Genomic DNA, 22,042 nt, shown 5'->3' on the forward strand with positions numbered 1-22,042 from the left:
ATATTTGGACCCTGCTGCTGCATTAATCTCAAGTATTTAAAAGTGTCAAGCCCAAAATTACAATTACCTAAAAAACCCAACATTTATACAACTATACATTAGCATTAATAGATATCTAATCTGTTATACATAGAATTAACAATGATAAATAACTTGGGTTCTAATTTTTAGGACTTTTCTCCATAGTCAGACGGGCAAGAAACTTAATTTTTAAAATAAAAGTTGAGATTCTTGTGATTCCAGAAGCAGTTATTTTAAGGAAGGCTCCAAATACTGTGAGAGTTGGTGGCACTGCTGCTCTTTTACCCTTACATTGCTCATTTCTCCTTTCAATTGCAGTGACTATGCTAATTTATGTTGTGGGATAAGGAAATGTCTAGGAACTTAGGTAGCAAGACAAGACCATTCAGGCTAACAAGCCAGCCCACCTTCTAAGTGGCCTCAATCCGACCTTCCTTCGTGTCTCTTTACCAAGCCACTGAATTGACAAAAACACTTTGGAAAAAGGGAGACATTCACAAGGCCATGTTCAGCTGGGTTTCCACTGACTGAAATCCTGACAGACAATCCCTGTGATGGAAATGGGGCGGAGGGGGGGCCTGTGGCTGTGCAAAGCAACCACAGTCTCCTCTCTGTCTGTGCTATGATTGTGCTGACAGACAGACAATTTACACCTCTCTGCACCAGCCTCTGAATTCAGTCTACAGAATCCTTATTGCGATTTGGTGATTGTAGTGGACAGGAACAGAGTAGAATCCGTTGAGCCCTCTAGTGGTGCCCACTGCGTTCTGTTTTAGGAGCTGCCAGAAACCAGCCAGAGCAGCAGTGTGTAGTAGACCTGGCATGTTTGAGTATATTTAGTAAATGCTGTGATTTGGGACCCAAACTATAACCATGTGGTTTCTTCATATTTTTGTTCGGTAAAGAGCAAGAGACACAACAGCGATCCTGGCTCCAGTTCAGCAAAGCACGTAAGCAGGTCCTTAATTTTAAGCACACGTTTAAGTGCTTTGCTGAATCATGGCCATTAGTTGTTCTATCACATGAACTATCTTTCAGCTTGGCTGTTGCTATCTCAGTGTAGCTGCGCTCCCTCTGTTCTCCATGAGGTTTTGGAAGTATCTGTCAGAAATAACATAAGAATGGCCGTACTGGGTCCGATCAAAGGACCATCCAGCCCAGTATCCTGTCTTCCGACAGTAGCCAATGCCAGGTGCCCCAGAGGGAGTGAACCTAACAGATAATAATCAAGTGATCTCTCTCCTGTCGTCCATCACCACCTTCTGACAAACAGAGGCTAGGGACACCATTCCTTAAATTTCTTAAATTAGTGACCGTATGTACCTTGCAAACAGTATTGTGTGGTCAGCTCCAGGCCCTCAGGATCTAAATGCATTTGGTACTAGAGTTGAGTAAAATTTTTCTGACCAAACCCATTTGTCAGAACATTGACTGAGCAAAGTTTTGAATGAGTGCAGGCAGAGTTTTGAATGAACTTGTGCTGACTTGGTTTTTTTTGTTGGAAACCATACGTTCGCTTGTTTTTTAATTCCTATTCAAGCAAAACATGGTAGCTTCAATAAATTTCACTTCGAGCTTCAGGATAATTTGAATTTTAAGTCAAAGTGAACCTCATAGGTCATAATCCCACATGGACCAAGGTTGGTAAAATCCCCTACAAACTAAAACCACACATTAGTAGTCCAGAGTCATTTTCAGAGTAAAGCGAGATTGCTGTGATTTATGTTTCATTCTAATTAAAATGTTTAAAAGTAAACCAGTTTTTCTCTGTACTAATATAGATTCTCAAAACTTAGCCTGGGACGTGGAAGTCAAGTTGGATCTTTCTGGCACACACATCATCACCAGTAGCCATGACTCAGTTGATGTTTTACTAAAAGTGTAGTTAGTCTAGTTGAAGCGTACACTTCAGGGTGCAGATTCTGCATTGGTAATTGCTTAACAACTACAGGGATGATGGGCGAGCCAGTAAAGAATCCAGTTAAGTCTCCCGTTAGCTGTTCTGGTTATTTTCTCATGCCCATTACCATAGTATTCATAGATTTTTAAGGCCAGAAGGAACCTCTGTGATCATCTAGTCTGATCTGTATAACACAGGCCAGAGACAGGACTTGCCTGAATTAATTCCTGTTTGATTAGAGCATATATTTTAGAGAAACATCCAATCTTGATTTAAACATTTCCAGTGATGGAGAATTCTCACTGTGGAGAATTTGCACCTTATTTCCAGTCTGAGTTTCTGTTTCTATCTGAGATCCCTATGGAGGTGCTGTGACTGGTCAGGATGGTTCTGCAATACTAAAAAGACGCAGAGAGTTATTACAGAAACCTCCCAGGAATCACCTGTCAAAAGTTTGCCATGCACCTGAATGCAAGGTTGGGATGCCTTCTGTGCTTTGGATATCCAGTCCTCTCAGGATACTGCTTAAACCAACTCGGCCAAAGAGGTCTCTATTGTGCTCATAAAAACATTCCTAAGAGCAGAAGACCAGGTTATCCGAAATATTAGGTATTTGAAAAAAAATCCCAGAAGTTGACACCCTTACATGGTCTTCATATCCAGTCTCACAAACTAAACAATGTGCTGTGGATAGTTTCCTAGTACGTGTTCATATTAGGTGTTTGTTTGCATAATTGTGCTGCCTCCTTAAATAGTTATAGAGAAAACAAAGTAGATTTTCCATTCCCCCTCTTCTCATTGAAAACAGGCACTCCAGAAATGTCTATGAGAAATATTTTTAAGGAGATCTTTAAATAGTGTCAGCACATCACTGAATCAAACACCCAGCTTTAATGTGACACATTTGAGAGTCAGGTGAGTCTATTGCAGTGATAGACCTCTGTGGTCCAGGAGCCAAATCAGTGATCAACATTACCCAAAGACCCACAGTAGTATAAATTCATTGTTTCATTTACTACAGTACTATTCATTTTGAAACTATATATATATATATAGTAAAAGCATCCTGATCAGTGTTTTAAATCATGTGCTGCAAAGAGCTGCAGGAGACACATGAAAGAGCCACTTGTGGCTCATAAGCTGCTGTGTGAATAGGCTACTTTTCAGCAATATCTACCAGCCAACACCTTCATTCAAGGTTTTTTGGTGCAGATGGTTTATCTATAGATCCCAGCACGCTGACAATATTTGACCACGACTGTTGCCCATTTTCCAGCCATGCTTTATTGACGAGTATCAGGAACATTTATGTAGCATACAAAGTTACCCAGATGAATGGCCTGTTTTTTCAAAAGTAACAAACCCCCCTGCTTCTATAGAAGCTGACAGGAGCAGAACTGCTGCCTTGAAAACCACGCCATGAAACATTTCATTCAGAAAAAAATAACTCTTACCTGAATTGTATCATGAGGCGCATTTTCAGCTTACTGGTTATAACTTGTACCTTCAGTAAAGTCTTCAGCAAGGCTTTACTCTATGTGCCTAGTCATTAAATGTCGTAACTATGCATTCGTGAATCATCAGTCTCTCGTCATTCAGGCTATAAAGAGTCCTGCCTGCCTTAGTGAAAGTTTACGAATAAGTGCTGTTCACTCAAAGCAGCGGAGTTTAAATAATGGCTAAGATTATTGATTAACTGCTGGTGATCTGAGAATTATGCTGAGCATCAGTCAGAATATCAATGAACTTTGCTCCCTCTTCCTAGTTCAGATTTTTTCTGCTTTGCGCGTCTTTGGTTGAAGAGTGGCTTTTGATTTTGTATATTGGATGAATGGGAATGAAGTGCGAGGCTACTCCAAGAGCAGATACAGCTTGTTAGCATTTAGAAGGGGAGTAGGGATGATTTGCTGATTCAGGTGCAGGATGGGATTCAAGGAGGTCTGGGTTCCATTAGTGGCTTTGCCATAGACTGCCTGTGCGTGATGGACATTGCCTCAATCGCCTCATTTATAAAATGAGGATTGTAAGACTTAGATTGCAAGCTCTTTGGGGCGGGGGCTGCCTTTTTGTTCTGTGTGTGCAGAGCCTAGCACAGTGGCATTCCGGTCCATGACTGGGCTCTTAGGTGCTACCACAGTTCAAATAATAAGACTAATTTACTAATGGTGGTGTGTGAAGGCGTTTGCTTATCACTGGCGCCACATGCTGGTCAGATGGGGGCATGAAATGTCCTCTCCTTTCTGGGCACCCCCTGATGGCAGCTGCTTCCGCCATGCAGTGGTCTGTCTTTGTCATGACTCGGCCCTCCAGCCAGGTCACTCGCGTTGTCTGCCCCTTTTGGGGTACATGAAGAATCCAGCAAAGGGGTAGCCCTCTGGGTTAGGCGAGGGGCTGTGCGTTTCCCTTTGGGTTGGGGCCTCATGGTCTGGACCTTTCTGTCTTCTAGGCCTTCCCTCAACCGGATTCCTCACACCAGTGTAGTGTGCTGTCTTCAGCCTTCGCCAGGGGTTGGCAGGGAAACCCGGACCCACCCTCTGCACAGAATTCCGATCCAGGGCCTAGGGGTAAGCAGCTATGTCCTGCACCCCTAAGTGCTATAATGCTGCCTCTCTGGATCATTTCCTACCTGTCCCCTCGCTTCCCAGCGGATAAAACCAGTAAATAACTGCACCCAGAGGTAAAGGTTTGTCGCAAGTCTCTCCTTGGTTGGCTTGACCAAGCCGCTATTGCCGAGGCTCAGGAGTTCAGGGTGTAGGTGCCTTCGCCTTCACTGTCTGCCAGTTCCTCTGCTCCCTTTTCAAGCTCCTTGTCCAGCCCCTGCCTGTCGTGCAGGTGTGTGGGACCTAGAGCAGCTCTTTAACCCCTTCCTTTCCAGTGTGGGATTTGTATACCCCATCACAGTGAGGCGTTATTTAGTTTTAAATGTTTACGCCTTGCGAGAAGGATCTCAGCTGGTAGGTACAAAGCAGTAAGACTAAAAGCCATCTCATTGCCTAGTCAAAGGTCGTGCCTCCCTCCCTAGGCCTGCAGAATCACTGAGGGATGGAAGTAACATTAGTGAGCACTAAATGCAGCCAAGTCCGGCTTTCATCAGACAGCCCAGGTCAGGAAGGGTTTGAGGTTTTTTACATGAATGAGGATGCGGAGTGGAGATAAAACCATTGAGCTATTACCAGGCACTTGATAATTACCCTTTGTGACATTTCTCATGCTTATTTTCCGTCCAAAAGTTAATGGGCTTGTCGACATTGGAATAATACCCTTTCTCCTGCTCTTTTCCTCTAGAACAGGCTTATTAAGGTCAAGCTAGAGTTCTCCAGCCCCTTGGACTAGCTCACAGGGTGAACTCCATGTTAATAACATTAACTAGGTCATCTTCTCGCCCACTTGCCATCGCAGTATTCCTGAGATAACGACAACAATTGATTATCTGAATAATAGGAAAGTATTGATACATTAGCTGCTCTTTAATGCTTTTTTGCCAGTTGGAAACTGTGAGCAGTTGGGTTCTCTCACTAGCCTATGCACCACAGAAGCATGCTCTCCAGCCACAGGATTTCAGTCCTTTTCTTTAGGACTTTTGGTTTATTTCTTCAAAATAAAACTGTTCAACACAAGACCTCCGCTGTAGGGTCTTATCTGCTTCCACAGGATGACACTCTGCAGGCATCTGCCTGGCAGTCTCGTATGAACTTCTTTCCCTTTCCACAGGGCTTCCTGAAGGGGCCTGTCTGCTTCCTGCAGCTCTCCACACGACTGAGCTACTTGCTGGCTGTCCTGAGGACCAGGTGATCTTCATGTTATCACTTGGTCCCTAGCCTCACAGCCTCAGTGGAGGCAGCTGATTAGACACTGTTGGGGTTAGGCCCACGTCCCCTTAAAAAGGGCCAGCCACCAAATGACAGAAACACAAAGGAGAGCCAGCACTGTGGACAGACAGCTCTCTGCAAGCCACCCCTAGCCACTCCATGGACTAACAGCTGGAGAACTGCTGAGGGAGGCCAGATTTTTCAAGTGTGCAGCACCCAGAAACTCCAGTTGTGACACTAAGGCTGGATTCTCAAAAGTGCTTTGGACACAATGTGCTGAGCCCCATTTTGAAAATCTGGCCATGTAAATGTCTAAGTGGAAGCAGATGTCTCTTGACTGGCTGGCCAGTAATACTGTAGTCAGTAGGATCTAGTTTTTCAGCAAGGTGACACAAATTAGAAAAAGACAGTAAAGGATCCACACAGGTGTTCAGCCTGGGATTTGTGCAATGCAGTCAGCTCTAGCAGCCATCTGAGGCCTTGGCAGATATAGGCTCATCAGTCTCATGCTCTGCTGTTAGAAATCAAACTATCTATGGCTGAGAGCTCAGCTAGGCCATCCTTGAAGTTCTGGCTATCTTAAGAAGCTATATCCTGTATACATCATATTTTATGCCCATTTGATCTGTTCTCCTTGCTGGGCATGGAGTTTGTAGAGGAAAGGCCTTAACGGCTCAGAGACTAGGCACCACTACTTGAAATCTGGACAAATCCAAAAGAGTTAATGGCTGTCCTGCTGACTTGGTACAACAGTGAGCAAGTCAATTGGCCTTTCTCTGTCAGTTTCCCCATTTATAAAATGGGAATGCCACCTATATCACAGGGGTGTTTGGAGGTTTGTTTGTAAAGTCCTTCGAGATCCTTGGATGTACTACCGAAGTTCAGAATATTAACTACTAAAATTTTAGTTTAACACAGACTTGACAGGGGGGGAAAAGCTCTTCATCTGGCTTGCATAAGTGGCAAGGAGGGGTTTAGAATTCAGAAAATTATTCTAGCTAAATAGATTCAAACATGCGTACAGGGAGCCTACGTAGCAAATGGCCACCACCGTCCAACAGTGGTCCAGTCTGGGTTATTTAGTAAGATCCTCTGCCACCAGATGAGTAGTGGAGAGGTGGAAAGGTACACTGGATGAGTGCTACAGAAGTGAGCCTGTGCTGGGCCTCCAGTGTGCACAAAGCATGATCATATAAATACCTTTGCTTCAGCTGATGGTGTGCCTTTGGGCACAGTCCTTAGGGCACTTCTGCCATGTAGAAGCCATCCTCAGTACCGGGTCAGCTATCGCACATCCAGTTAGTGTGGACTAACCTGAAACAAAACATTTTAATCCGCAAGTGGAACTTCTTTGAACTGTTTCTAGTCAAACTGCTTGGCTCTCTCAAACGTTCATTGCAAATATTGATTTCAGTCTGAAACTGCATATGACCGTATGCTTACATCATCGCTTGACTTTTATAGTACTGATTTATTGCTGTACTAATGCCCGTATGTTCTGAACTATCACTTAGTTTTACTCTGATAAGGGCACTTGTGCAGCTTGGGAGTGGGAGTACTTTAACTGATGGATTTACGTTTTTCAGTGTATTCAGATTTCTATTTATGGTAGGTAATAAACTTCTCATCATCATGGCAGCCTAAGTTCTTCCCAGCTTTTACTAACAATACGCATTTAACTCAGCAGTACTTAAGTCCATCGAGACAGGTCTGACCAATAACTGCTAACCAAATGTACTTATCTGAGGACTGTTTTATTGTGGTATAAATCACGGGTTCTCAACCCTTTTCTTTGAGGCACCCCCAACATGCTGTAAAAGCTCCAGGGCCCTGCGAGACTGGGGCTTGGGGCTTCAGCCACGGAGTAGGGAGCTTGGGGCTCCAGACTTCAGCCACCAGGCTGGGTCGGGGGGCGGCCTTGGGGCTTCAGCCACCGGGCTCAGGGCTTCTGCCTCGCAGAGTGCCAGGGCTCAGGGCTTCTGGCTTTAGTCCCACATGGCGAGGGGCTTGTGGCTTCTGCCCCGCAGGGGCACTAGGGCTTGTGGCTCTGGGTTTCAGCCTCGTGACTCCGGGTTTCACCCTCGTAAGGGCACTGCAGCTCCAGGCTCTGGCCTTCAGTCCTGCGGGGGGCGCCGGCGCTCAGAGCTCCAGGCTTTCAGTCGTGCAGGGATGCTGGGGCTCAGAGCTCTGGGCTTTCACTAACTCTACCCTGAGGGTTGTTTCAACCTGAATAGAGTGTTCACCGTATTGACTGTGGTTAGTGTGTATTGCAATAAATGTCAGTGAAGTTTTACCCTGTTTTATAGTAATATTTAATAACTAGAAAACTTACAGTTAATTGTAACTGAATATTCAAAGTTCTGCTTTTTTGGGCTACAAATAATTGTTTAGCTTCAGAAAACATAAGCAAGTTACATTAAAAACAACTTTAAAAACTAAGGTTGCAAAGCCAAGCACTCACAAATAGGAAATGCCAGAATTAAGGTTACCCATAAATCCTTCATCCCTCCCTCCCCCTGAACATATATATTGATCGTCTGGACCAGATCAGTGTGTGGCAGAACCAAAAATGGAGCTCCGTGCTCCTGGCGCCCAGTCCAGGGTCTCAAACACAAAAGAACATCCTGTTTCTTCCTATAATAATGCACCTCATTCACTATCCATCTTGTGTACTCAGTGGAGCAGAGGTCCTGTACAATAAATAGCATGTCATCACATAGCTGAGGACATTAGTTTAACACATTAAGTGTATGCACAAGGAGAGAAAATTAAGATTGCAGGACAACCTTAATTGCAGGAGTTTTTTCGCTGTTAATGATTTCATAAACCATGATTCTTAAACAAACTTGGTTTAATTTTCCTTTTAGTTTGACTCTTTAAGGGGAAGCTACCCCACACCCGACATGTGCATGATGGAGCCTCATTCCTGGAAACAGCTTGACTGTTTTTGCTGAAATATGCCAAAATTCAGCCTGAGGCAAAGGGCAAGCAGTGAAAAGTTCATCCCAAATAGTTATAGTTTGGAAAAGTTAGCCATTGAAAACAGTCTGATGATGGAAAGTATTAGATAACCTTGATCATAGACATTCTTGCCTGCTATATTTCAGTATGATCTTGGTATAAATAATGGCTAAACATTAACTGCTGGCAACCCCAAAATTATATTGAGCTGCGTCAGAATATTGTTGAATTTAAAATCACTTTCCCAATTTGAATTTGAGCTGTCTGCTGCTTTGGGCGAAGATGGCTTTGGATTTTGAATGTTAGATGAACGTGATCAGAATTCTTATGTAGTCATCCATGTGTCATCTGAGACTAACTCAAGTCCTCGTTCACTAGGGTAGCAGGGTTTGGAAGTGCTGCGGAGGAACGGGGAAGGGATGCCAAGCGGCTCCAGGGCTCTACAACATGAAAATATGGAAGAGGGGAGCTGAAGGGGGCCAAAGAAAGACAACTCAAACTGCGAAAATCCAGTTCCAAGATGAGTGGTTACACCTGAGTGCTATTAAGTTGAAACATCAGGGTTTTGTTCCAAGATCTCGTTCTCAGAAGCTTACACTGTTCTGAAACTTCTCATTCTTCCAAGCCCAAAATGGTATTTCTTACTGTTGGGGGGTGGAGGGGAGAAGTCATTTCATCCATAACTGAACTATCAGAGCATGAATAAAAGGTTTCATATGCACAGAAAATTGCTCCAACTTTTTCTTGATCATCAGGTATTTCGAAACCTGCTTAATTTTTAACTGTTCTAACTTGGTGGGCATGCAGGCTTCAGAGATCTGGCTGAAATGTTAAATGCTTAAACTGCACAACAACCAAGGTGCTCAATAGTCACTCAGGGCAATATTTCCCCTTGTGCAGAAGGCTAGCAGAGGTCTAGGCCAGGCACTACTTCAGGCACATCTGTGACAGAGCAATCAGGATTTCAGAAGTGCATTAGCCTCTGCACAAATGGGAATTACAAGCTTACAGTTCGTGGGAAATACACTACCTGTCAATATAGTGTTTACAGTGTCCCAGGATACAGTGCTCTGATATATGCACCTGTAAACGCCACACCTGGAACGTTCAAGTGCACTGAATTATTTAAATGTGCAGTGGAGCAGTCAGGCATTCATAGAAACACATTAACTGCTATTTAAGTCACATTTCACATTCAAGCAAACATATTATGCGCACTAGTTATTAACTCTAATATTTATGTTGATGATACTCAACGATACATAACTTTAATGACTTTCCTTGTTCACTCCGTCTCTACCTCTCATGCACAAGGAAACATATGGTTTAGGATCAGCTTCCTTGAGTTAAATGTCAGCTGTGACGGCTTTAAGTAGCTTACAAGTACTTATGTAAGTGTATCCCAGCCACCTGAAATATGGACTCCCCTAATTAAAGTTCATATATGAAATGTTCTCCATCCTGGGGTCCTAGATGGAAAGACCTGCTCCTTGTTAATGGTCAGAGGCAGCTCTTCTGAAAGTATTTTTCCCTTACCAACCACAGCCTCCAAAAATGCACCACTTTCCTGCTTCAATGTCAACAGGGTCCATCAAATCAAGAGACACTAAAGTGCACTGTGAAAAGTGATTAAACCACCGACTTCTCCACACTGCTAGAGTCACTATGGCAAGAGTGGTCTTTCCTGAGCATCTCACAAGTAAAGGCTCTAGACAACAATTGAGCCAAACAGAGTCACAGAATCTGAAGTCTCAAGCTCCTGATAGAACTTCAGTATCTGTTTATGGTGGCACCCACGCTATGCTAGGTGTTTTCCAGATATCCAAGAAGGGACAGTCCAAGGAGCTGAAAATTGAGGGGCAGCCCAGTAGAAAGCAGTTAGATGAAGGGAAACAAACTACAACACCAATATAAAATCCGGCTAGAAAAACTAAGCAGCACAGCATCAGTGGGCCTTTAAAGAAGGACTTACAGTGGACAGGGGTGAACACTTGCAGAGCACAGGAGGGCTGAATAGAAGGCATAGAGGTTATTGAGTGAGACATTGGCAGAGAGACAATATTGTTGGGGCCTGGCCACGAAGCAAGGCTCAACAAGGAAAGATAGGTAGAGGATAGAGTTTCTGGTTGATGACAAGAAATTTAAATCCCATACATAGGGCTCTACCAATTTCACGGCCGTGAAAAATGTGTCACAGACCGTGAAATAAGCCCTTCCCAGTGAAATCCAATCTCCCCCTTGCTGCTGTTAGCTGTGAGTCTCCGCTGGGCTGGAGAGGGACAGGGAGAGGGAAAGATCAGACCCACCTCTGGGTGCCTCCCCGTGCTACAGGAAGCTCTGGTGCAGATGGTTTCTGCAGCAGGAGAAGGCTTGTGGATGTGGGTCTGATCTCCCCCTGCTGCTGGGAGCGCCCCAGTGAGGGGGCTCCTAGCTGCAATTCCCAGCAGGGACAGGACTTGTCCTTCCCTTGCATGGCAGCCTGGGAGCGGGGGAGATCAGACCCACCTCTGAATGCCTCCCTGCTGCAGGAAGCTCTGAAACAGACATGCCAAACCCACGGAAAAAAATGCAGATATTGGGCTTGGTTTTGGCTTAATTGGCTTGTGAGTTGCTTGTTGGCTAGTTTTTGGCTTGTAGCTTGTTGTTTCTTCTTTGTTTATTGGCTCCTGGCAAGCAGGGGCAAGGGGGTGGGGAGAGAGTTGGGGTGCACAGTGGGCTCACCACAGTCCCTGACTGCACACCGGCGGGGTCTAGTCACAGAGAGTGTTGGGGTTCTTAGGGATTGGCTTGTTTTAGCTTTGTTTTGAAATGGGATTAGCTTGATTTTGGGTTTATTGTGAAAGTCGGGGAGCTTATTTACTGTGTGAAAGTTGGCAACTGTGCTCTGAAGGTTCCTGCAGCTGGAGGAGGCTTGTGGACATGCATCAGACATCCCCCTGCGGCTGGGAATGACCCAGTTGGGGGGCTCCTAGCTATGAGTCCCCGCTGACAGAAAAGGGACCCCCACAGTTAGACCAGTGTGAAATTTCAGATGTAAATCTCTGAAAACATGAAATTGACCAATTAAAAAACCCTCTGGCCATGAAATTGATCAAAATCGACCGTGAATTTGGTAGGGCCCTACCCATACAACAGATGAGGATCCCATGGAAGACTTCAAAGAGCAGGTGATATCTCAAACATTTCAGAGCAAGAATCTTTGTCAGTCACTAGACAACAAGAGAGGGCAAAGCTACCCAAGGCTCACTGTGAAATATTTTTTTCAAGACCTCCTAGCGAGAACCCCCATGTTATTTCTAAACTGCTAAAAAAAAAATAGACAAGTATAGAGATTTCCTTCTGATGGGCAGCTTGTTTTGAGGTTTGCCCCACTGCTAGCATGTTGTCCTAGTAAATTAAAAACAGAGGGTATTTAACCTTAGATCAACTCATAACGGAAAGCCAGCTGGGACCTTAACTGCGGTGTCACTGGCCATCTCCACAACATGAAGTCATCAGCTAGGGTCCCAGTCCTGTAATGGGTTTTGAGTAGGTAGGTCCCTGTACTTTTATTGCACCACTAACATCAGTGAGGCTTGACACAGGGGCAGGGGCTGACTCAGATGGCTCAGATTGCAGGATTGAGGTCTGAATGAACTGCTTTCCTGTGTCAGTATTTGAGGATGTCAGAGAAGCAATAGTAATTAGAATAAATAATAGAAAATTATGTGGTACAATCCAACAATCATCTTTAAGAATCAAAGCTAGACAAGGATTAGTCAGTAAAGAAATGTTAATCTTGACCATTAAGTACTAATCAAATATACTTGTTTACTGATTGCTTTTTGTCGTATGATTGACTTATGTTCAGGGACTCAATATTAATATTGTGCAGTTTTTCATCTAGTTTGCAAGACATGTTAAATTGAAAACTGTATGGGGTACTTGTGAGGTAAATGAACTGACACAGAGATTAAAGTATCTAAACTCTTACTTGAATTAGGTTGTTTTAAGATGAGTTTTTGATGGGGATCACAAGGCCTGAGAGAGCATATGCTAGTTGACCTGGCAACCTCCCTAACAGACATAGCTTGTTGTGAACCTACTCTCATTGCCTTCAGAGAGAGCTGCACAACATGCATGTGTAGCATTAACAATACTGTTGTATTCTTCAACTACTAAGATATTAGTGAATGCACAGGAATCTGAACTTCTTACTTATATTTATAAAAAGTTCAGCCTTTTAAAAACGTAATGAAGCACCCATTCCTCTCTGTGATCCATGTACATAATAAGTTGGAACAACTGAAACCCATTTTCGAGCTGAGCGCAAGAAAGTTATCTAAATATTTTGTTCATCAACTAATCAATTAATTTTCTCAGGATCTTAGCAATTGAAAAAGGCAAATTAGATAGATAGATAGATAGATAGATAGATAGATAGATAGATAGATAGATAGATAGATAGATAGATAGATAGATAGATGCTAGAATGGTAGCTACTGTGAAATACTACATGGGAACCAAAGTTTGGAGTGAAAGTGCTATCTCCACTGTAATGACAGAGTCACTAGCTCAATCGGCAGGACAGAAATGCCAAGAATGGATTCAGAATGAAAATAATGACTGTCTGACAATTGTTGAAGGTTTGGTTTGAAGTTAAGTCCTCTCACTTCAAATCTGTGTTTTATAGAATGTGGAACGTAATGCAACAGATTTGTATTATACTTCTGATTTTTAAGAGGCTTCTGCTGTTTTTACATTTATAGTAGAACCTCACTAAACACTTCATAATCTGCACAAAAACAGCCCCGTCACCTCTCAACTAAGAGGCTGTACTGAGCTGCCATATCACTAATGCATGCACTTTACAAATTACCCCAGAGCATTTATTCTTTACCTTTCGTTACTGCTAATTGCCAAATTTCAGTAAGTTGCAGTAGACCTCAGGCATTAATGTGAATTAGTGAAGTTCTGTTGTATAATGTTTGTTTTTTCAAACAAAATTGGCAACTCAAATGTGAGAGACCATGTAAAGGTTACCTGTAGGTAAAGGTTACCTGTACAGCTCATGGTAAAAGGAAAAAGTTAAAGGTATAAAACAGACTCCAGACAGGTGCAGGAATGTCAAGTAGATAGGTATATGCAAAGTAGGCATTAGGGAAACAGTAGAACTGGGAAACTTATCCACGTTACCATAAATCTTACTCATTCACTTGAGAACTAGGCTGTTAATAGTTCATAGTATTGTTAGATTGTCAGTTGTCCCTTGAGAGATTCCTAAGTATGTTTCTCACTGAGAAGTTTGTATGTTTCTCCATACACTTTGAAAAAATAAGATGCAAAGTAGTTAATAATCTCAAATTAAAAATGAAACAATCAGTGAATTAATGGAAAACTTAAGATTCGATCTTTCAAAGGGTTCTACGGGAGAAAAACCTTGCATCCATCTGAAGTCCTATTGGATGTAAGGATCCACCTAAGTAGATGTTTGCAGGATTAGGCTGTTACACTGCATATGGCAGAAACACCTTTTAAAGATCCCTAGGTTTCTAACTACTTGAGGTACAACAGTTAGTAAGCTTTTCAACAAAACATACGTTTTGGAATTATACATTGATTTCAGCTAAAATTGACAGGTCAAATAATTATAAAACTATCAATTACAAAATGAAAAAATATATGAAACATATAGAAATTATTAAATGTAATAGTACATGGTCTCATATGTTAATAAAACAAAAAGAAATAAGTTTATACAGTACCATTCAGAGTCATTACTTAGAAAACAAGATTCTAGACTGTTTCATTTAATGCTGCATACTCAGTTCAGTAGCCACTTTAAAAGGGAATTTCAAAAACCATTTTCATGGGCATGTTTAAAAATGCCGAGCTAAATGGAGACACTCAATAGCACAAAGGCAGTTAGACATCCAACTCAGTCTGGCAGCCGTAGTTGGGCACCCTAGCTACCATTTGTGCCTTTGAAAAAATCTCCCTCTTAGTCTTTTGTCAAGGATGTATTGTTTTCCAGGGTGTGTATTCATGCAGAAAGCATATGTTACATCAGAATGTTATTGGCAAGGTTAGCATAAAAATCACATTTAGGATTTTCTTGTAATCATGCATTGTAGAGATGTAGTTAGGCATTGTATTCCCTAAATCAAATCTGATACCAGAGAAGTGTCAGCTCAGTGAATGCAGCGAGAGGACAGTGAATGTGCATAGCTTGAAATGCTACCCTAGATTTGTAGTGAAAAACTGTCAGAAGCATTTGTTGCCGTGAAATCGCTCCTCCTATCATATGTCTTTGTAAAAGAGGCACGAAATCATGACTCTCTTTGTGACATGCTTGGATTGAAATGATCTGTGCTTAAATGGCCTGATTTGAAATGTGAATGTGTCTGGTTATTAAAAGACCTTATACTGTAGATTAAACTGCTTCTTTTCTTAGCCTGTTTCCCTTCCAAATCTTGAATTTGCTTTGTACGCTCTCTGTAAAAAATGACTAATGACATTTTCGTGGCAAAGAAACTCACCTCAGCACAGGGAGCTACTGATGCTTTGTCTCTGCCTGCCTCCCGCCACAGAACACCATTGCTGAGGGAAGGACAGAGGAGACAGAAGCAGGCTGAGTGAAAAGTGGTGAATCATAGGCCATATCTTATCTGCTTGAAAGCTTACATTGTTTGCTCACATTTCTGTATCTCTCCTGTATCCTGCTAAATGTACCCATGTCATGGTGATTTATGACTTGAGGGGCATAGTAAAGATCAATAATGCTGATTTCAAAGGGGAATAAACTGTGTGAAATGCAATAGGTTAATGAACATTGGTTTCAAATGTTTTAGCTTATTAAGAAAGACCTTGGCTCAATGCCCAACTTTCAGATGGTTTATGGAAAACGCAGGAGCTTTGAAGGAGTAGTAGTTCTACTTTTTTAAGGGGCACCCTCACTTGTTTCTAAAATGCAAAAGATTGGTCTGCTCCTTTATTTCACACGTATCATGCTGGTCATTTGTATGGATAGATGAACTGTGACAAACCATCACAACAGGGAGGCTAAGGAATATCGTATAGCATGTCATGCACCTACCATCCGCATCATGTCCCTTGTTCATCGCTGCATTAGCTCATTCTGTCAGTAACAGGGCCTAGTTATATGCAGCCAAAGCCCCATTGTGCCCTCTGATACAGGCAAAGCTCCCACTGACGTGTGTGGCAGGGTGCCTGTATATCTGAGCACCAAAGGTTCTGCTGGGTGTTAAACATCTGACTTTTTCTTCCAAATTCAAGTGAATGAAGGTGCTAAGTGTTCAGCTGACAACTGAAATTACTTCCTTGGAACCTGATCCATACTTAGTGTTAATGGAAAAAAATCAGAAGATGATTTACGGGGGTTGTGTACAAGTGCAGTGCTAATAAGGCTTAGTGACAGATTAATGATTTTGCCGCCCCTAGGACCACGGATTTTTGCCACCCCAAGATTGCGAGCGCCGAAGCAAAAAACAAACAAACAAACAAACCCTCCGAGAGCCGAAGTGCTGAAGCAAAAGAGAAAAATAAAACAACTTCCGAGAGCGCAAGTGCCACCCCCGCAAATTTGCCGCTCTAGGCCTAGGCCTTGTTGCGCTAGGTGATAATACGCCGCTGCTCAGGCTAGCAATTATATTTAAGACGACAGGTTAAGGGAAAAATCCTATCTGCAGAAGAACCGAGAAACAGCACAGCCTGTCGAGTTCCTGTAGCCAAGTGGTCATCATGGGGTTAACTGAGTTACCCAGAGTACACACACACACACACACACACACACACACACACACACTGTGATCAGTGGTGTAGCCAGGTGGAGGGAAGAGGGGGATCAGAAAAAAAAAGGTGCCACCTGTTGCGGCGCTTTTACTGAGGGGGTGGTGCTCCGGGTCTTCGGCGGCACCTCAGCGGCAGGACCTTCACTCGCTCCATAGGTCTTCGGCGGCATTTCGGCTATGAAGCATCAGTGCCACCCAAGACACCTGAAGCGAGTGAAGGTCCTGCCGCTGAAGTGCCGCAGTGGGTGGTGCCTTTTTTTTTCGCTCATAGGTGAGTAAAATTAAAAAGGCGCCACTTGTGCTCGGTGGGGGAGTGGCTGCTCCCCTGCTCCCCCTCTAGCTACACTACTGTTTGTGATAAAGCAGGAGGTTCCCAGCCTGCAATCCTATGAGTTGATAAAGTGGATGGGGTTCAGAGAAATGCCACAGGAATGATTAAAGAATTAGAAAACCTGCCTTGTAATGACAGACTCAAAGAGCTCAATCCATTTAGCTTAACAAAGAGAAGGTTAAGTGGTGACTTGATCAGAGTACATAAGAATCTACATGGGGAACAAATACGGGATGTAACAATGGGCTCTTCAGTCTAGCAGAGACAGGTATAACGTGACCCATAGGGCTGGAAGTTGAAGCTAGACAAGTTCAGTCTGAAAATAAGATGTGCATTTTTAACGATGCGAGTAGTTAACCACTGGAACAGTTTACCAAGAGTTGCGGTAAATTCTTCATCACCGACAATTTTAAAATCAAGATTGGGTATTTTTCTAAAAAATCTGCTCTAGGAATTACTTTGAGGAAGTATCAGAGGTGTAGCCGTGTTAGTCTGGATCTGTAAAAGCAGCAAAGAGTCCTGTGCCACCTATTATACTAACAGACGTATTGGAGCATGAGCTTTCATAGGTGAATACCCACTTCGTCAGACACATGCTCCAATACGTCTGTTAGTCTAATAGGTGCCACAGGACTCTTTGCTGCTTTTACTTTGAGGAAGTACAGAAGGCCAGACTAGGTGGTCACAGTGGTCTCTTCTGGCCTGGGAATCTGAGTAGAGTGTTATTTTTGTTATTTTTGATCCCTTTACAAAAGTTCCTCTGTGCGCTGAGGAAGGGGCAGGACTCAGGAGCCCACACAGGGGCTCTGCACTGCTCCACAGGCAAACCCAGGTGCCACGATTCATGGGGATTTTGGAGGAGCGGCAAGGCCTGTGGATCTGCTGCTGCTCAGTGTCAGTTGGTGCCCAGAATAACTGGCTGTACTGCATGTAGCAGCAGAGATGACAAGCAACGTGTGCAGCCAGTGCAACTCCTTTGAGTTCAGAGGGGCTGCACTGGCCGTCAGCAGTTCAGAATGGAATCCTTTACCCATTAAATAAACCCTTTGCCCCTTTCATTGCATACGGTTACTCATTAATATCATCTCTTCCTTAAATCTACTCTGCAGCAGTTTTTCGTGCCCACCCAGAGCTGGAGGAGTTGTTGACTTACAAGGCACATGGAACAAAACCCGCCCAGCAAGGGCTGAAGAAACAGCTCTCCAAAGAGTGGGCATTGATAAGATGCTGCGCCCATTCCAGGCTCTGGGGACCAGTTCCTTGGGATTTACCGTCAACGAAAGCTTTGAGTGCTTAGCAGAACAGGGCCCTCTTGGAGCCAACAAGAGATTAGTAAGAGCTTGAACTTTAAACCTGCCCAAGTTCACTGCTAATAGCAACCAAAAATACAGTTAGAGACTTGGAAGGCAGTCAGCAGCCCTAATGGAAAAAATAAACATATTAACTCAGTCTCTGCATAGTTCTTGACTTTCCTCCTGAAATTCAGCAGATAGAGCACCCAGGGTTTTCCGATCCCTCATGCCTCTGGTAACTCCCTCCAGACTTGGATAATGTGCTTTCTCTGCTAAGGTGACTGAGACTGGCAAACTCATCAGCAGAAGAGACTGAGCGGGAATGGGATATTATGCTCACAAATCCTTTCAGTGAACACTCCAAGAAGCACCTGCTCCAACAATTCTGCAAAGATGTGGACTCATAACCTGTTACCTTCTGCTAGTCTCCAGGTTGTTTGGAGATATAATATTAGGTGTCTCACCCCCAGTGGAATAGACACTGTTTCAGATTCCTTTAGTTTCCACAAAAGCATCATGACTTGACAAAGAACTGATTAATTCCTTGGGATGCCAGCTACAATGATGTCAAGTATTAGGGGGTAGCCGTGTTAGTCTGTATCCACAAAAACAACAAGGAGTCCGGTGGCACCTTAAAGACTAACAGATTTATTTGGACATAAGCTTTTGTGGTTAAAAGCCTCACTTCAAGCTTATGCCCAAATAAATCTGTTAGTCTTTAAGGTGCCACCGGACTCCTTGTTGTTTTTGTAGCTACAATGATGTTCTTCAAGACCATCTACAGCGGCAGGTGTTCACTTCTCTGACAGAGCATTTATTAACCTACATATTAGTGTTTTATCAAAACTACAGCCATTGCAAAGTGTCCCCGTGTTTGAGAACAGTAGTGTTATTTCATTGAGGGTGAGGAAGATACAGCTCAGGCCATAGTACCATGACAAATGGGACAAAAAAGGTGAGAAGCAGGTGTTGTTTCTGCACAACCATACAACAAGTGTTGACACTTAAAGGGCCAGATTGTGAGGATGAAGTACTCTCACTGACAGGTAACTGCTTATTAATGGCAGTGGGTTACCCTGATCTGCCTCCAAGTCAAGGTTCTGTTAATGCGGTTTACTGGCAGAAATAAATACAGAAAGGCTTCTATCTATATGCATGCAGCATCACTGAAATGCAGCCACTTCTCTTGGATGGCAGCAGGCAATCTGCTTAAGAGGGAAGACAAGGGGATGTTTTGGCAACATATTCATATTCCTGGAATCTCTAATGTGCCTGCAAAGGAAACAGCACCTTGGTTTTTTTACAATGTATACTGTTTGAATTAGACCCCTGAAGTCAGAAAGACACACTTTTGTTTTATTGTTTGAACTGTGTTGTCAGGTTTTTTGCATGAAAGTAAAGTTAATCATTGTTATACTTGCTGACTGCGTGTAAACAAATATTTCAGTAGGACGCGAGGCGAAACTGGAAATATCGTTAATGGATCTGTGTGAGCAGAACTGCTCTTTGCAACAATTGAATTCAGCTTTGGACCTTGACTTTCAGACTTAATTTTTTTTTTACCTGAATGCAAGTCAAAGGTGGTCCTGCACTGGTGAGGCCTCAGCTGGAGGACTGTGTCTGGTTTGGGGCACCACACGTTAGGAGAGATGTGGACAAACTGGAGAGAGTCTAGAGAGGAGCAACAAAAATGATAAAAGGTTTAGAAAACCTGACCTAGGAGGAAAGGTTTTAAAAAATTGATTCTGCTTAGTCTTGAGAAAAGAAGACTGAGAATATAAGAACATAAGAGCTGCCATACTGGGTCATCCATCTTGCCCGGTATCCTATCTCCAGCAGTGGCCCATGCCAAAGCTTCAGGGGGAATGTACAAAACAGGACAAGTATGTAGTGTTTCCCCCCAGCAGTCAGAGGTTTAGGGTCACCCTGAGCATGGGGTTGTGTCCCTGCCCATCTTGGTCAATAGCCATTGATAGATTGATCTTCCAGGAATTTGTCCAGTTCGTTTGTGAACCCATTTATGCTCTTGGCTGTCACAAGATTCCATGGCAAAGAGTTCCACAGGTTAACTTGGGGTTGTGTGAAAAGGTGCTTCCTCTTGTTTGTATTAAACCTGCTATTAATTTCATCAGGCGACACCCAGTTTTTTCTGTTGCGTGAAAGAAAAAATAAAACGTCTGTATGCACTTTTTTCCACACCGTTCATGATTTTATCAACCTCTGTCATGTCCCCTCTTATTCATCTCTTTTCTAAGTTGAACAGCCCTAATCTTTTCTAGTCTCTCCTCATACGGAAGCCATTCCATACCTTTGGTGATCTATGTTGCCCTTCTCTGAAACTTTTCCAGTTCCACTATGTCCTTTTTGAGATGGGGTTACTGGAATAGGACACAATATACAAGGTGTGGGCATATCATGGATTTACATAGTGGCATTATGATATTTTCTATCCCTTTCCTAATGGTTCCTAACATTTTGTTAGTCTTTTTGACCACTGCTGTGCATCCGAGATGAAGTTTTCAAAGAAGTATCCATGCTGATTCCAGGATCTCTTTCTTGCATGGTAATAGCTAATTTAGAACCCACTACTGTATATGTATAGTTGGGATTATTTTTTCCAATGTGCATTATTTTACACTTATCACCATTGAAGTTCATCTGCCATTTTGTTGCTGAGTCACCCAGTTTTAGAAAGTTCCCCTGTAACTACTCGCAGTCAGCTTTGGACTTAACTTTCTTGAATAATTTTTTATCATCTGCAAACTTTGCCACCTCCCTGTTCACCCACTTTTCCAGATCATTAATGAATATGTTGAATGGCACAGGTTCAAGTACAGATCCTTGGGGTGGGGGGGCACTGTTCATTTCTCTCCATTAGGAAAGCTGACTATTTATTCCTATCTTTCAACTAGTTACTGATCTGTGAGAGGACCTTCCCTCTTACCCCAATGTGGACAGATTGGGGAGAGTCCAGTGGAGGGCAATGAAAATTATTAGGGGGCTGGGGCACATGACTTATGAGGAGAGGCTGAGGGAACTGGGCTTGTTTAGTCTGCAGAAGAGAAGAGTTAATATTTTGGCAGCTCATCACTGCTTTAAATTGCCTATATTCTTTAGAGTGACAAATGGAAAACTTCACTACAACTTTACCAGTCTGGATAACTTGATGGATCTTCTCTGGAAAAACAAACTCATTCCAGGTAAGGACAGCTTTTTCCTGGTCAGTTAAACATGTTGGATCAAATGTACAGCCATCAGACTAAACAGCTTTTGCCAGAGCAGATTTTGGTCCAAAATTAGTTCACTTCTACTTACATTTGACTCCAATTAATGTAAATGGAAATTCTGCACACAGAACCCTGGGAATAATGTAAAGCAGCACATTAGTGCTTTACTTGTAAGCGCTTTGGCATTAATCTGAGACTCTGAACTGGAAGCTGTGATCAACTCTCTCCTCGCTGAAATACACTCAAGAAGGGACCAAAGAGGACACGTTCCTAAACTCATCTTGCTTTCACTACCCATATACAATTATACACACCTCCAATACCTCTAAGTCACACGCCAGTTCATAAGCTGAGGTGGTAACTCCTAATACTGTTGATTTCATTGACAAGCAATGAGTTTGAACGACCTCAAGACCAAAGTAACTATTGGTGTGGAATTAACCTGTGGCATCAGGAAAGGTAGCCCATTTAATGTAACTAATTTCCTGTGTCTTATGTAGTTTCAGATTCTTAAGTGTCAATAAGACTCAATGACTTCCTTAGCTAATCAAAAGTAAACCAGTTCATGCAAATGGGAGTTAGACTTCTTGTGTTTATTTAAGGATTTGAATTGATGGGAAGCCCTTCAGGATACTTTACAGATTTTGAAGACAAAAAACAGGTTATAAGATGGAGGAGCCTAATTGCACTTCTGGCCAAGAGATACACAGG

At 43.0% G+C, this 22,042-nt stretch overlaps 2 protein-coding genes across 7 annotated transcripts in view; one reads left to right on the forward strand and one right to left on the reverse strand.

The window, feature by feature from the left end:
• IDUA (alpha-L-iduronidase) overlaps positions 1 to 22,042 on the forward strand; it is a 64,360-nt gene that overhangs the window by 20,362 nt on the left and 21,956 nt on the right. For both annotated transcript variants that reach the window (XM_050943106.1, XM_050943107.1), the window contains 2 exons: positions 21,222 to 21,304; positions 21,934 to 22,041. In XM_050943106.1, the coding sequence (XP_050799063.1) occupies positions 21,222 to 21,304; positions 21,934 to 22,041 (191 nt within the window). The remainder of the gene's footprint in view (positions 1 to 21,221; positions 21,305 to 21,933; position 22,042) is intronic.
• SLC26A1 (solute carrier family 26 member 1) overlaps positions 1 to 22,042 on the reverse strand; it is a 104,624-nt gene that overhangs the window by 13,073 nt on the left and 69,509 nt on the right. For 2 of the 5 annotated variants that reach the window (XM_050943095.1, XM_050943094.1), the window contains exon 6: positions 19,668 to 19,775. The exons of 1 other annotated variant lie outside the window; for it this stretch is intronic. In XM_050943095.1, the coding sequence (XP_050799052.1) occupies positions 19,668 to 19,775 (108 nt within the window). Of the gene's footprint in view, positions 1 to 6,930; positions 7,045 to 19,667; positions 19,776 to 22,042 lie in introns of those variants that run through there. 2 more of the 5 variants (XM_050943092.1, XM_050943087.1) reach the window with 2 other exon arrangements.

Source organism: Gopherus flavomarginatus, chromosome 3, assembly GCF_025201925.1.
Source record: "Gopherus flavomarginatus isolate rGopFla2 chromosome 3, rGopFla2.mat.asm, whole genome shotgun sequence".
Lineage (NCBI taxonomy): Eukaryota > Metazoa > Chordata > Testudines > Testudinidae > Gopherus > Gopherus flavomarginatus.